At 38.3% G+C, this 16,361-nt stretch overlaps 1 protein-coding gene across 3 annotated transcripts in view; it reads right to left on the bottom strand.

The window, feature by feature from the left end:
- CNTN5 (contactin 5) overlaps positions 1–16,361 on the bottom strand; it is a 674,955-nt gene that overhangs the window by 235,010 nt on the left and 423,584 nt on the right. For all 3 annotated transcript variants that reach the window (XM_086739601.1, XM_086739602.1, XM_086739603.1), the window contains one exon: positions 11,879–12,054. In XM_086739601.1, the coding sequence (XP_086595727.1) occupies positions 11,879–12,054 (176 nt within the window). The remainder of the gene's footprint in view (positions 1–11,878; positions 12,055–16,361) is intronic.

Here is a 16,361-nt window from a genome sequence, read left to right on the forward strand (position 1 = left end):
GGTCCTGGAACTCCACACCGTTGTGAAGTTCTATCACTGAAGTACTAAACTTTATAAATAAAACTCACGGATGATGTAGGAGCCTCAACTTTTATCAACTAGTATGTTTTAACTATGGATCTACTTATATCGTCCTTGTCTTCTCCCACTCCCAAAATGAATGCATATCTTTCTGTTTCTGGTATCTCATGCTTCATATGGAATCAGCTGTATAAGCTATTGTGTCCTTATGGAAGAACAAAGATAGGTAGCTATTGAAGTTGGGGTCGTGTGGAGATTAACTTTAATTATATTCCATCATACATCAATGGGACGGACAGGGGACATTACAGGGGGGTCTGTTACAGGCCGCCTGGCCAGGAGGACAGAGCAGACGAGGCACTCTATAGCCAGATAGGAGCAGCCTCATGGTCACAAGCCCTGATCCTCATGGGGGACTTCAACCACCCTGACATCTGTCGGAGAGACAACACGGCAGGGCACAGGCAGTCCAGGAGGTTCCTGGAATGCGTGGACGATAACTTCCTCCTGCAGGCGATAGAGGAGCTGACAAGGAGGGTGCCATGCTCGACCTTGTGCTCACCAACAGGGAGGGGCTGGTGGGGGATGTGAAACTAAAGGACAGCCTTGGCTGCAGCGACCACGACATGGTGGAGTTCAAGATCCACGGGGCAGCGAGGAAACTACATGGCAAGCTCTCTGCCCTAGACTTCAGGAAGGCGGACTTCGGCCTCTTCAGGGACCTGATGGGCCAAGTGCCATGGGAGGCGGCCCTAGAGGGAAGAGGGGCCCAGGAAAGTTGGTCCACATTCAAGGAGCATCTCCTCCAAGCTCAGCAGAGGTGCATCCCGATGAAGAACAAGGCAGGCAAAAAGGCCAGGAGGCCTGCGTAGATGAACAAGGAGCTCCTGGATCAACTGAAAGTGAAGAAGAAAGCCTATAGAGGGTGGAAACGGAGACAGGTAGCCTGGGAGGTCTACGAAGAGGCTGTGCAAGTGGCCAGGGATCCGGTGAGGAAGGCTAAAACCCTGACAGAATTGAATCTGGGCAGGGATATAAAAAGCAACAAGAAGAGCTTCTACAGGTATGTAGGGGACAAAAGAAAGTCCAAGGAGAATGTAGGGCCACTGCGGAAGGAAACCGGTGTCCTGGTTACCCGGGACATAGAGAAGGCTGAGGTACTCAATGACTTTTTTTGTCTCAGTCTTCACCAATAAGGGCTCTTGTCTCACCACCCAAGCTGTGGAAGGCACAAGCAGGGACTGCAAGGATGAAGAACCACCCATTGTACTCAAAGAGCAGGTTCAGGAACATCTGAGGAACCTGAAGGTGCACAAGTCCATGGGACCTGATGAGATCCATCCGTGGGTCCTGAGGGAACTAGCGGATGAAGTTGCCAAGCCACTGGCCATCATATTTGAGAAATCATGGGAGTCTGGTGAGGTCCCCGATGACTGGAAGAGAGGGAACATAACCCCAATTTTTAAAAAGGGGAACAAGGAGGACCCGGGCAACTATAGGCCGGTCAGCCTCACCTCTGTGCCTGGCAAGGTCATGGAGCAGATTCTCCTGGAAACCATGCTAAGGCACATGGAGAGCAAGGAGGTGGTTGGTGACAGCCAACATGGCTTCACCAAGGGCAGATCGTGCCTGACCAATTTGGTGGCCTTTTGTGACAGGGTGACAGCATTGGTGGACAAGGGACGAGCAATAGATATCATCTACCTGGACTTGTGCAAAGCTTTTGACACTGTCCCGCATGACATCCTTCTCTCTAAACTAGAGAGGCATGGGTTTGATGGATGGACCACTCAGTGGATAAAGAGTTGGCTGGATGGCCTCACTCAGAGAGCAGTGGTCAACGGCTCAATGTCCAAGTGGAGACCGGTCACGACTGGTGTCCCTCAGGGGTCCGTGTTGGGCCCGGCCTTGTTCAACATCTTTGTCGGCGACATGGACAGTGGGATAGAGTGCACCCTCAGCAAGTTCACTGATGACACCAAGCTGTGTGGTGCCGTCGACATGCTGGAAGGGAGGGATGCCATCCAGAGGGCCCTTGACAGGCTGGAGAGGTGGGCCCGTGCCAACCTCATGAAGTTCAACCAGGCCAAGTGCAAGGTCCTGCATACGGGTCGTGGCAATCCCAGGCATAAATACAGGCTGGGGAGAGAATGGATCGAGACCAGCCCTGAGGAGAAAGGCTTGGGAGTGCTGGTGGACGAGAAGCTCAACATGAGCAGGCAATGCGCCCTTGCGGCCCAGAAGGCCAACCGCATCCTGGGCTGCATCAAGAGGAACGTGGCCAGCAGGTCGAGGGAAGTGATTCTCCCCCTCTACTCTACCCTGGTGAAACCCCACCTGGCATACTGCGTCTAGTTCTGGAGCCCCCAACATAAGAAGGACATGGACCAGTTGGAGAAGGTCCAGAGGAGGGTCACGAAGACGATAAGAGGGCTGGAGCAGCTCTCCTATGAGGACAGGCTGAGAGAGTTGGGGCTGTTCAGCCTGGAGAAGAGGAGGCTCTGGGGAGACCTGATAGTGGTCTTCCAGTACCTCAAGGGGGCCTACAAGAAAGATGGGGAGAGGCTGTTCAGTAGGGCCTGTTGTGATAGGATGAGGGGTAATGGTTTTAAAATAGAGGGAGATAGATTTAGATTGGATATTAGGAAAAAAATTTTTCACAATGCGAGTTGTAGACCACTGGAACAGAGAGGTGGTGGCGGCCCCATCCCTGGAATCGTTCAAAGCCAGGCTGGATGAGGCTCTGAGCAACCTGATCTAGTCAGGGGTGTCCCTCTCCTTGCAGGGGGGCTGGACTAGATGACCTTTGAAGGTCCCTTCCAACTCTAACCATTCTATGATTCTATGATTCTATGATTCTTTTCTTATTATTTTTTACTAAGCTAGCTAAAAAGCTTATCTGTATTTTGTTAAATTTCCTTTGTCAATCTAACTCAGCTTGACTTCTAGTAATTCTCACTTTATCCATATGTTTAACAACCTTCCAGATGTTGTTTTCTTTGATGATCAATCTCCTTCATTCATTGTAGGCTTTTCTTAAACTTAATACCTCTTCTGCAGTGTTACTGACTCAGCTACAACCCAACTCTTTCCGAGAAATTTTCCCCTCTGAGTTCCAAATGTATTATAAAATATTACTCCACTGCTTTTATGCTGTATATGTTCCGGAGCTTAAATGCCCTGTTCACTTATCTCTTCTTCCCTCCCAGCTTTGTGCTGCTCTCTCCCTTGTGCTGTCACAACTACATGTGCACTTGCATTTATGAATGGAAGAATAGCCTATTAGACAAGCTTATTTCTAAACCCGATCGGGAACCTGATCTGCTTCTCAGGAAAGCCACAATAGGGCTGTGTCAGGATAACAGAGGGAGCATAGTGAGGGCAGGAATGCCGTAGTAGCTCTACAAATACCGTGCAAGAATTTTCAAGTCAAACTACACTACACCTTTAATCTCAAAGAAAGCACAGTGCTGCTTACCACAATCTGCAATGCCTGGAAGGCTGTAAGTAGAGAGACAATGTGATAATTGCCAAAAGTCAATCTGAGTTAGAACTTGCAAGGAAATTTAGAAAGTGTTGTCTGGTCTTGGCACAGAATTCTCCTTTAGCCTTTCATAATTTCTCCTATTTAGTAATGCTGCTCTTAATTATTGCCATCTATATTTAAATGCCAGGACTAATGGTTCATTAGCATGATAGATTAGATTGTGAAAGATAGGTAAGCAGGTTACAGGCAGGTTAAACGCCAGCCTTCCAGTCCTGCAGAGAAATGCACAATGCTAAAATGAGAAGACAGTAGACATACTATGCATCTTTAAATGATTGCTGTAATTACCTTTCAAACTGTGTCTCCCTACATGACTGATTTCTATTAACGCTTTCACAGAACACAAACTACAAAATGTATTGTTTAAAGTACATTTTCAGAGTCAAAGAATGAGCAGAACTTAAACTCCAGAATACTTCTTTTGGCATCAAAACTTACGTAGCAATAAATGAACTTGACAAGATTAATAAATCTCATTTCCATTTGAATACTTTAAAATAAGCCTAACTTTTTTGGTGTTTGATGGATACGAGGATCAATGAGGTTGAAGTTATGCCTATGTGCAATTCAAATGGAATGAGATAATAAATGTTGCTCAATGGAGTACATCCAGAATTGATACCCTTTTCTGAAGCTAGTAACTTGCTATAATGAGAATCAAATTTGCACTGTATTAATTTATAATCCCTTATTATGGATCTCACCTCAACTTTTCAAGCTGCTTTCATTCTAATACCACCATACAAAAGAATAAATGCTTCGGGGTGCTGCTTTGGAGCTTCCTGAGGTTTGGCTTTCTGCTTTGTCAAAATGTCTCTCTCAGGCTAAGGTAATGTGTGATTTCACCACAGAAAGGTCAAATGGGTGGAGTGAAGGAATGAGTTAATTGTTTCTAAGGACATATGTGGAGTAAGCAGCTTCTTTCGGGAAAGAAGGAAAGTCTAACACTTTTGCCTTACAGAATATCTCTGGAACACAGTGCTGGTTAGTATGGTCTTCATATGGCTCCTCAGTGCCACCCTAGAGAAAGACTTCATCTGTAGCTGGGATTCTTCAGACTAAGATGTCTGTCCCAAGTATTTTATAACCGAGACGTCAAGATGCAGACTGAGAATTAAGGAAGGATGGACACAGACTAGACTATATACAGTTGAGCTCACATAAGTTTTACTGTCTGGCACTACTCACAAATGGTCTATTGGGAAATCTGAACAATGGATACATATTAATTAATTTTGCCATTCTTGTCAGTAAAAGTGGATTTTGTCTTCACAGTTTTAGGTGATCTCTCAAATGCTGATTTTATTTATTTCTCCAGACTTGCATGAAAGATTCACCTATGTAAAGCAAGGTCAAAGGAAGATTTTCATCAAAGATTCACCATAGCCACAATGATGAACCCAGATCTCTCTTTTCCAACAGGAAAGCTTCTTTGAGAACTGCTGGATAAAAGGGGTTGTAATCAGTTCTGCTATATTTAAGGGTTGAAGTTTATTATTCTAAGCTATTTATTCACTTTAAGAAAGAAAAGATCAAGAAATGAATGGAAGAAGGCTTAATTAAACCTATTATATGTCTGTCATGGTAACACTATGGTAACAAATCCATAAAGACTGTTTCAGTTTTTGCTTTAGAAATTCTCATGTTTAACAACAACAAAGAGTTTAAGCCTGTGCTTACTTTTAAGCACATATATGATCCCATCAACTTCAAGGAAATTAAACTAATATTTTAAAATTAAATACATTTTTAGACTATGCCAAAGTTCTTAGCATCTTGCACCACTGAACTTAGTTGTATAAGCTGAATGTTTCCATGAACAACAAAACAAGTATCACCACAAAATTCAAATAATCTAATTTTCCAAAGTTGAAATTAAGCAATAGGTTCTAATTTAACTCAAAGCTTACTTTTTTTTCACCATTTTTATATTAAAAAATACATATTTTTCAGTTTAAAATTCTTTCTGATTCTCTTAACAACAACAAAAAAAAAAGGGGGTAGATTTGCAGAATTGTAAAGTAGATAAGTGCAAGTGCTTTAAATATTCATGTGGGAAACTGTGGCCTGTGGGAAACTTAGGCCTGTGGCCTAAGACTTGATCCAAGTCTTAGGGTCACTGAAGATCTTAGCCTTGAAATTTCATTTTCTAAGAATGATCTCACAATCTTTCCTTGTTAAATTGTCCCACCTTGCACTCATAATGGAAGAGACAGGAAATAGAGTCTCCACATCTGAACTGGAAGCCAGATCTCTTTCTTCAGTAACATAACACAATTTTCTCAGCCTTAATTTACCTGACACTACTTGTGCAGTGTGACACAAATTCATATTCATCATAGGTTCACTGAAATATATTCTCCAATTAATAAACTATTTATGAATAAAATGCAACTAATTCTACATACAATTAACTTTTTCTGTCATGTACACGTGGTTTGCAGGTCTATTTTAAGCATGTATTTCCTAAAAACAGCAACGTGAAATTACGGAAAAATAATCCAGAAGTTTTATAGTACAAATCGCTGTTGTTGCTGTAGCTATTCTTGACAGATGTAGTAATGTCTGTGATGGTTTCAGAGCAAAGCAATACCCAACTTAGGCTGTATTACAGGATAATCAGGGACATTTAAAAAAAAAATGAAAGTACGAGTACTTGCATTCTGATTTACTGTCCCACTTCAGCTTGTTCTCATCTTTCTTTTATAGTATTTAATACTGTTCAACCTTGGATGGTTTAGAAGAAAATGTTATTTTAATGTGATCAAACACTTTGTTACATTGCATATTCTGGAATTAAGATGAGAAATCAAGTTTTTTTTTCTTTTCTCATGTCTAGAGGGTTGTAATTAAATCAACTATTTACAAATTAATGTTAGGAAATGACAAAGTAAACCCAATGAGATGTCCAGAAAGCATGACGGCAAGAAAGAAAACATGGATCATTAAGTTAATTTCTTAGGAGGTGAACTTGCTAACAGGCTGTCAGGAGTGTACTGTGATGGAATGGGCAGTGCACAGACTGTCTCCCCAGAAAACTATTGATTTATATGTCTGCATCATGGCTGACTTCTTATTCTGTACATCACTGGACAGTCATGGTAGCTCATAAATTGGAAAATGACATTTAAATTGTATCTAACAAATACCCTTCTCTGTAGATTAAATGAGAAAACAGATTTAATTAAAAAAAAAAAAAGGAAAATGATACAAAGAAGCCACTGACAATCAGATTAATAAAATTGCAGTGAGGAGTTCCATGACAGATGAGAAGTTATTTCCCCCTACCACTTCTCGATCTTTTTTAGCCCAGGCTGTAAATATCACAGAGATGGTTGGCTTGTGAACAGTTGAATAATTCACAGATAGAGAAAAGCAATTTTTTTTGGTGACCTAATGGAATACAGCGATTGTACATGTGGCAAAGGTAAGCAGAAAACACATCCGCTGCTGTAGTCAAAGTTGTAGCACACTGTTCCAAAGAGAGGCTGCGGAACCCAGGACAAAAATATGCAGCTTTTATGCAGTAAAGCAAGTAGGTTTAGTCAGTTTGAGGTGTCTGTATTTTCTTCTATTTCCCATCATGTTTGAGTCAATTATTCTTTTTTTAGCTTTTGTACAGATGCTGAAAGTATCAAGCACTGAGAAATTAGTATTGAAGTTTAATTTTTAAACCCTCCCTTTAGGTTACACAACTTTCTAACAACAGAAATGAGAGGAGATAAGAGTTCAAACTAAAACCATCTAACAATGTATGTGTGCTTAGCGTGTAAGTAACTTCATAAAACTTTTACACTTTGTTATTAAGTTTCGTATCCTCAGAACACTTTTGATGCCATGCACTTCTTTAAAATTACTGAGTGTTCAACAAAGTTTCTTTTCTGCTTGCAGCAACTATAAGTTTGCTATGGTTGCTTTATTTGGCTGATGCTCTTGCCTTCAAATATATATATATATTTTTCTTATTGCATTAAAAACTGAAGCCAGAATAGCTATCTTTCCCTTTTCTATTTCCATTGATGGTTGAATCTTTGAAGATGTGTTTGGCATTTGAATAACTCTTCCATGCAACTAGCCACACCCAGAACTACAAAATTAATTAATGTTAAGATGGGCTAAAAATATTCAGTAATTATTCCTCTAATGCCCCTACATTTTAAGGAGCTAATTAGAATCTTGTTAAGAAAACAATATACTTTGTATATGAACTATTCCTTGTGATTGTGAAGTATAAGTGACATCTGAAGCTGCAGCAAACTGATAACTTTTTATCTTTTTAATGACATCCTATGAGCAAACTTCTGAAATGTGACTTCATGATCTTTGTGATCAAGAATTCTGATTTGCTTGGCATTTTGTCAGTGTTATCTTTTGCTTTTTTTTCCCCCAATTTTTCTGCATATAATTCTATTGAAGATAAAAGAAATTCCTGGCATATATTTACTTTTATTGAAAAATATATTTCTCCTTAGTTTCTGTTAGAGCATGGCATTTTTTGTCGAGTTTTTTTTTTTTTTTTACTTTCTTAAAATAGCATAAAACAGTATAACTTTGGGCATGAGTGATCATAGGAAATACAAAGAAGAGGAAAAAAGATAATTTTTATTGCTTTTAAATCTTCATAGATATTTGCTATGATAGTTCAAAAATTGCAGCAGTCCTTTAACTGCACATAACTGGTCTTCCCACTTTACTCCATGTATCACCTCCTGGTGATACAGGACACTATTTCAAATGTTATATCTCTAAACATAAATAAAATAATGTTCATTTTATATTTCTTTCTCTTTCAAATCCAAAGACATCGTATTTCAAAGTCCTATTTTAATTATGTACACTTATGCAAATGATAGAGTACATAAACATTTATATTTGTAATGCACCACCAATGCTGAACGACATGATAATAACCATAGCAACTGGGCTTTTGGCCATACAGTTGTGAAAAATCAAGAGCCAATGCAATAAACATGCTCTCCTTTTTCAAGTTTCATGATATTCTGCATAGGCACATTACAACACAAGCGTTTTCCTGTAAGACAGTGTCAAAGGCCTTGTTTAATGGTCTCTGTTGTTTCTTTCTGAGCTCTATGCCTTTTCTCTCTTTAATTAGAAGACCAGCACTTCAAGCTGCAAAGACGTAACTGTTTTCCACAGCAGTATAAGCCATGCATTCAAGCAAGTCCATTACCTTAATTTTTAAAATTTTTCTGTAAAAATGGTAAGTGTCTAAGCTTCTGAAACCCATGGCTTTCAGTAAAAAAAAGGGAAACTGAATGCCATTATGTGTAGCTCTGTATATCATAATCAGAAATGCCTTGGTTTGTTCCTGGGATTATAAATTACTCTTCAAGCTGTTAGAGCCCCGTAATATTGCAGGCCACCAATTACTTTAATTACTTTAAGGTTAGGACCTTTCCTTTCAAAAATCTTTTTCAATGCTTTACGTTTTGTCTTACTGAATATAACTGCAGACATGCAAGGCTGCTGTTAACAAGCAATACTACAAAATTTCCTATTTCAACTATACTGAAATTTTGTTTTACAGTATTTAATCACAAGTATGACTTTTTTTAAAATTCTCATGTTTATTTCAGGGTAATGTAAGCTAGTCTTCATCTAGTCTATATCTATATGATGATTTAGAATTCAATGCTAATTGTAGAATGAACATGGTTTAATCTAAAGATCTTAATTTTATACTATCTTACCCAAGGTTATTTTTTGTTATTTAACAAATTTAAATGCCAGAAAAAGAGTTATTAATAAATGAGATGTTGCATATTTCTTGGTTAAAATATCTTAATTTCTTGGTTAAAATATCTCAATTTTCCTAATTTATTTCAGAAAGATTGTGATTACAGTACAGAATTTTTTCTACATATGAAGTAAGGAGTCTCAAAAATATTATGTTTTAAATCACATAAACATCCTTCATGCTGTGAAGTAAAGATCTTCCCTTTAAGCAGTTGAAAAGTACATTTCAGTTTCCAAAAGGAAATAAAGAGTATTAGCACTTTGGGCATCAGTGTAAACTTTTTATCACCCAAGATATCAGGATGAAAGTTTTCCATTCTTTGCTTCAAGAAAATTTATCTGAACTTTCTAGTCAAATTCAAGACAGCATCTTAGATATCTTAAAGCTGAAATCACAGTGAAATTCTTTATTTTAAATTTACTTTGCACCTGATTTACTAAAACTTTTCTGTGATATAAGCTTCTGATAGGTTGCTGTGAGTTCACACTATGGTAACACCAAGTTATACTGTGAGTGGCTGCATGATGCAAATACTGTTTCAGTATTTACAACCATTTAAGATCAGGGATTTGAAGAAGCATTAAATCAAGAGTGGAAGAGAGTGCCATGCTTCAAAGAAGTTAACTACAAATACACATTGAATTTGAAATTACTCTTGTGAAGGGCTTGCTCACGAAATTCTAAAAGAACTCCAACCAGTTATGACTACCCTTTTTAAAAGATTTCTATGTGTTTATAACAGTATCTTCTCTCTCTCAAGTTCTGCAACAGTTTGCTACACTTCAGCTCTTCCAGCTAGCATTCCTCCATTCACCTTGCTGAGAAAATCTAATTATAATTCCCAAGTAAATACTTTAGTGAACAGAAATCACATTCAAGCCATTGTAGTGTAACATCTTTGATACCTCCAAAAGCAGATACGCAAGCTAATAATAATTTTAAAATCTGATAAAAATAAACCCATCAAACTCAATCTCTTCTTTCTTATTCTTTTTTTTTTTAACAACGTTATCTAAATTTGTTTTATTGAAGGAGATAACATTGTAACTAGAAGTACATGGGGTCCTGAATGAACTATGGATGTAGCTACTGAAATTCATAGGTCTTTAGTCGTTTGAGCTCCAGCTCTTACTTTCTCTGTATTTCTTTTCAGCTGCAGGTCAAATGGCCACCTGTTAGCCATGCTTCTGCAGTGGGAACAGAACTGAGGTTCAGAGCTCTGCAACTATCTATATTTACCAATTGTCAGGTTCTCTAATCAAGTGATTAATTTTATTATAATTGTCTTGTCTAAGAGATAAAATAAAAGCAGAATTTTCTCAGAGCTATGTTTAAGACTGAGGTTCAATAATGTGATAAGACCACTGTTCTGATGTTTAGAGTTTTAAACATATTACTCTGGGATTAGGAGACTTTGACAATTCTCAGTATTTCTCCCAGCTCAGAAGTAGGTGGATAATGCCATGATCTTGCTGACAAATACCTAGATAGGATCTGGAGCAGATAAGACTAAAGCTATAGATTTGAGAGGTTTGACTTTACCGGGGAGGGTTGGAATAAGGGAGAATCTCAGACCTCACACTATCTCTGCTTCATTCTCCACATCACCATAGGTGTTAGTGGACATGCAAGTGGGCAACTTGTTCTTAACCCCACTGTTTTCCAGTTGCGGCTATATGAAGATCTGCCTTCTGTTTCATGGTAATGTCCTGTTTTCAGCTGGATCTGAGAAATTAGTATGGCGTTCTTTTTGCATGTGTGCCTCTTAAAACTTCCCCATCATGGGCTTTACCTAGATAAAGCACTAAAAAGTTGTTGGTTGCCTTCCTGTAAAGTGCTGAAGGGAAGTCAAGGTTGGAGAATATCTTAAATTCTGGGCCTGTTTTTACTGACACTATGTTTGAAAAAGAGCATATCATAGATAGATCATAGCATTTAGTCAGGATCATGAATTGTTGATAGCTTCTGGAACATATATTGTAGTGAATGATTTCAAAAGCTATGACATTTTCAGTTTCCATTAACTACAAACATCTCTTCAGTCTCATAATGTATGAATGTATGCACAACATGTATGCATGAACATGAAAATATGTATTTTTATATACATGTATATGTACAAAGCTATGCTTACACACAGATAGTTATAGGTGCAGGCTATCCTACAGATATATGGGCAGTTTATGCCACTTTGTTCCTATGTTTACAGTTCTTTCTCTCCTGCTCAGATAGTATGGCAAAATGATACATGTTTCAGGAAACTAGCAATGAGTGAAATACATCATTGAGGAGTATTCAAGTACATCATTAAAGGACAGCATTTTGGGATCATGTGTTAGAGTTATTTTCCCTATTAATTGGTTCTATTCTTAAAGTAAAAAGTCCACAGAAAACCACTTTTTCCCCCTAAGCATTTTACTTCTAATTTTGAGATCCCAGCCACACAAAGTCATTGGACAGTGTAACTTGTACAGTGTATTCAAATTACAATTAGAGCCATATCAGGCAATGTAAAGATCTGATTTATCCACGTTAATAAATTTTTTACTTACATGCAAACTGAAGAATAGCCTCTCTGCTTAAAATACTGCCAAACATGTTGGTAGTTAAACACTGATACTGTCCAGAATCCTTCATTTCACTGGGATTGTTGATGATCAAACTTCCTTCTATTAAACTGAAGCGATAATCACTTTCAATGTTGATTTCAGTTCCATTTCGAAGCCATCTTAGGAAAAAAGAAAGAAACGCCTTGAGCATTTTATGGCCAAAGGAAGGCATTAAGCTTAGTATACAGAACCTGACAGCCTCAGTTGCTGTAGGGATGACAGCTACTCAAAGATAGCCTGTGCTGTAACCCATTTCTTTGGGAAAGCTTTGAATGGAGACATTCCACAACATGTGCCTTACATAAGCTAAGTTCTTCTGAAAAAACACAAATAAAAACAGATTGTCAGCCTCTGAAAAGAAAGTATATTCCTTGTTTTGTCTATGCTGAATCAAATTATTAACCTCTTTTTATTTTCCCCACAAAAACTGTCATCCACTGTCCTGGTTTCGGTAGGGATGGAGTTAATTTTCCTCTCAGTAGCCGGTGTGTTTTGAATTTTGGATGTGAAGAATGTTGACAAACACACTGATGTTATGAGTTGTTGCTAAAGAGACCAAGGACACTGTCCGTCTTTCCAGGTCTCGCTAATATGCAGGTGCAGGAAGCTGGGACAGATACAGCCAGAATAATTGACCCAAACTGGCCAAGGAGATTATCCCTTGCCATAAATGTAATGCTCAGTATATAGGTGGGGGTTGCCTGGGGTGGGCAGGGCATCTCACTGTCTCTCTCTCTCCGTCTCGCTCATTTGCTTGCTGCTCAGTTTCATTTCCATGGTCACTGCTTGGGATGGGCTGTATCAGTCACCGGCACATCAGGTGGTGAGAAATTGTGCATTGTTCACATTGTATATTTTAGTATCCTTATATTTTGTTATTATTGTCATTTTCCTTTGCTATTTTTGTAAACTGTCTTCATCTCAACCCATGAGTTTTCCTTTCTTCCCAATTGTCTCCCCCATCCCACTGGGGAGAGGGAGAGTGAGTGAGAAACTGTGTGGTGACTCAGGCTAAACAACACATCCACAAAGGCTTCAGACTTGAAACCTGTATAGTAGATGCATCCCTCATGTTAAAACTAGGACCTTTACTGTGTTTATGATAACCAAAGTTTCAATCTGTGTTCTAACATTAAAGCCTGAGGCACAGATGAGCTTAGAGTTAGCAGAGCTGAGTCTGCACTGCATGAGAGCAAGGAACTTTTCCATTCTTTCAGCATTTGATCTTCTGGGCTGAAGAAATTGAGAAACCTGATTTAAATACAGAAAGCAGAAGAGCAAGACCTGTGAAGAGCAGGGAGGTAGATTGGTGTACGTAGGCTGTTATGAAATAAAGGACATTGGCAATGCACAGAGGCAAAATAACATCAGCTGGGCCAGGATATCCGGTAAATGGAAGCTCAGATCAAATGAGGAACTGGCAGAGGGAATGCTAAGTTTGGGCAGAGTTTGGGAGTGAAATGAGTAGCCCGAACAGTAAAGTCAGGGATGGGAGTGAAGATAAGGTGGAAAAAGCCAGGCTGCAGGAAACGTACTAGAAAGAATTACACCTGAGCCAAAGCATTGAATAATTCCCGAAGGAACACTTATTCTTCCAAGATTTCAGAAGTAACCGAAGAGTCTCATAATTTTCCTGCTGTGTGAATGGGTTTTGGTGTGCTTTTTTTCTCCCCTGAATAGCCTCTGCCAAAAAGCCTCATGCCTCTCATTCATCTCAAAGACTGAAACAACAAACTTTACAATAGTCCACTGGCTGCAAGAGAAAAGATTTTGTATTGGAGATTAGTAGACCCTAGCACTTGTAATAACTTTTGGGAGGGGTGCAATATCTCAATTAAAAAATAATAATCCACATAAGAAGACTTTTTAGATTTGCTTTTGTGTCGAACTCTATAGAACACAAAATTGTTAAAAGAATGGAAAGAAGAGATAAGCAGTGTAAACAGCTATGGTACAGCTATTGTGATGCACAGATATTGCCTTCATTACTAGTTTGCAGTCATTCTGCAATTTCAAAGTTGCCTAAGGAAACTGCCAGGCACTTCCAAGCTTTGCCAGATTTCAGCAAAGACTGGAAGAACTTGGCAACATGTAGACTCCAGAGGCAAACTTAATGAAGCAAAATAATAATCAGTTCACCTTGTTAACATTCATGGTGAATGAGGTACAGACAGCAGAATTCGGCTCAAGTAGCTCTGAATTTTTCTTCATCCAAGGTCAGAATTGCTAGAATTAAGATGAACTGTGAAACGTTTATTTGCCCCTTTCTTTTATGATTGGATTTTTAATTGCAGCGGACCTCTGCTTCGTTTAATGTAAGAAACGAAACACTGTTGACAATGTCTTTATATTACAAAGGATATTAAGGAAATGTCTGCAGGATTCACTACATTTTTAAAGAGATTCATACATAGCAGAGCTAAAAAGAAGAGGAACTTTTCCTCTTGAACAATTTATTAATGATTTAAGATTTTGAATGAAATCACAGTGAAAGCTAACTTTTACATATACATATGAAATAAAAATGCAAAATTAATTGATCCAGAAATGATGGGAGATTCAGATAAGGAAAAAGTCAAAATTATCTGTTTCAGCATTTCCAAATGGAAACTTACACAATATTCATTTTGCTTTAATTAGCTTTCTTCACTTAGTTTCATTTTCAGTTAAATTCAGTGCAAAAATACGTTTTTGTAATGCTACCCTAAAATTTTATCTTGATGACTGCCTGCCTGTGTATCTTGGGGTCCATCCCGAATTATTGGATTCCCTCATATAATTGAAGCACATTAGAGGAAAAGCAATACTGAATTATATGATGTTTTCTTCTAGGTACCCTGACTGATCTGGGAGGACAGAAACTCAAATATAACACTTAAAAGGTAATTAACAGATAGGGAAAAACTGTTACAATTTTTCTTGAAGACAAATGACAGATAATATTTTGAAATATTCTAATTTGGCTTACGCAGGCAGAAAGTAATTTTTAAAATTTTTTTTTCAACTGTCTTTTCTATTAGGAAATGATACTGATAAAACATTTCTAACCAGCTAATATGTGTCCTAAGTAAAGTAGGAAATGCAGTGTTTCACAAGCAGTGAAAGCAGTGTAGTGAAACGGCATCTCAGGGAATTCTGCACCTGCCTTTAACTGTGAGATACCACAGGAAGCTTGTGAATGTCTATATTCCTCATTGAAGGTGTCTCAGTTATGTTCTTCATTATATGGGATCTTACTTGTGATACTAAAGAATGATTTGTAGAAATGCTGAGCAAATGGAATCAGTTTATTTCAGGGAGTTATTTCCTAAATCACTGCATCTAGATATCTTAAAATGAAAGAAAAAAATAAATTAAAAATTTTTATTTCAGAGTAGAGCTTGAATAAGTGGAAGGAAGCAAGGAAGAACGAAGTAAGGAAGAAAAGAATTTGAAATGATGTGAGCATTCTCCTTTTTGTTAAAATAACATCATATCCTAGCAAAAAAAAAAAAAAATTTGTAAGTAGGTTATGAACACTGTGTTGTAAGTTACATAGACTAAGGAAATTAATTAAACTTGTAGACACCACTTAATTTTTGAATTTTCCAGTGTTTTTAATATTCTTTTAATGTAGCTTTTTTTAAAGAATACATATTCTGCTTTGGTTTTCACTGAAAATAATTCTTACCAGCATGGGCCTCATAGCCCATGTAAATAAAGATCTCTGTTGTCCAGTGCTTGTAGATAATAGGACAGGATCTTTGGTGATATGGAAATATCTCTTTTCTTCATTATGTCATATGCCAAAGGCTGGGCAGTGACATACAACAAACCTTTGCCTATCTATAGCCTTTTTTTTGTTACTAAATTCACTCTGCATCTGCCCTGGAGAACAATATATTCCTCACAAAGTAACGTGTATCTCTTTTCCCCTCCCCTGAATGGTAGCGTGTATTGCATATGCTGTACAGACAAGTGGAAGCAACAGAAGAAGTTAAACTGTGCTGTTAGAATTAGATCTTTTGGGTCAAAGCTTTCCTTGCATGAACAGCAGTCAGGAAAGTTTATTTATGAGGCTGCTGACACCAATTCATCTCTGGAGAACTGAAGAAATGGATGTCACAAAGTTTTAAAACAGCTCAGGTTGGCGGGAATCTTGTGGTCCAAACTTTCATGGGAAAGGCAGCCTAGATGAGATTATCTGTCACCTTATTCAATTGCATCTTGAAAACCTCCAGTAATGGAGACACTACCATGTCCCTGAGGAGGTTGTTCCAGTGAATGGTTGTTCTCAGAGTTAAAAAAAAAAAATTCTTATATTGAGATTAAACCTCTATTGTACGAAACTTCTCTTGTATCTGTTGCCCCTTGCCTTCTCCATGTGCATCCTTGTGAAGAAAGAGCCCCTGTCCTCTTTGTAGCCACCATATAAGATATGCTGGAA

This window comes from Chlamydotis macqueenii, chromosome 1, assembly GCF_036417535.1.
Source record: "Chlamydotis macqueenii isolate bChlMac1 chromosome 1, bChlMac1.mat, whole genome shotgun sequence".
In the NCBI taxonomy this organism is placed as follows: Eukaryota; Metazoa; Chordata; class Aves; order Otidiformes; family Otididae; genus Chlamydotis; species Chlamydotis macqueenii.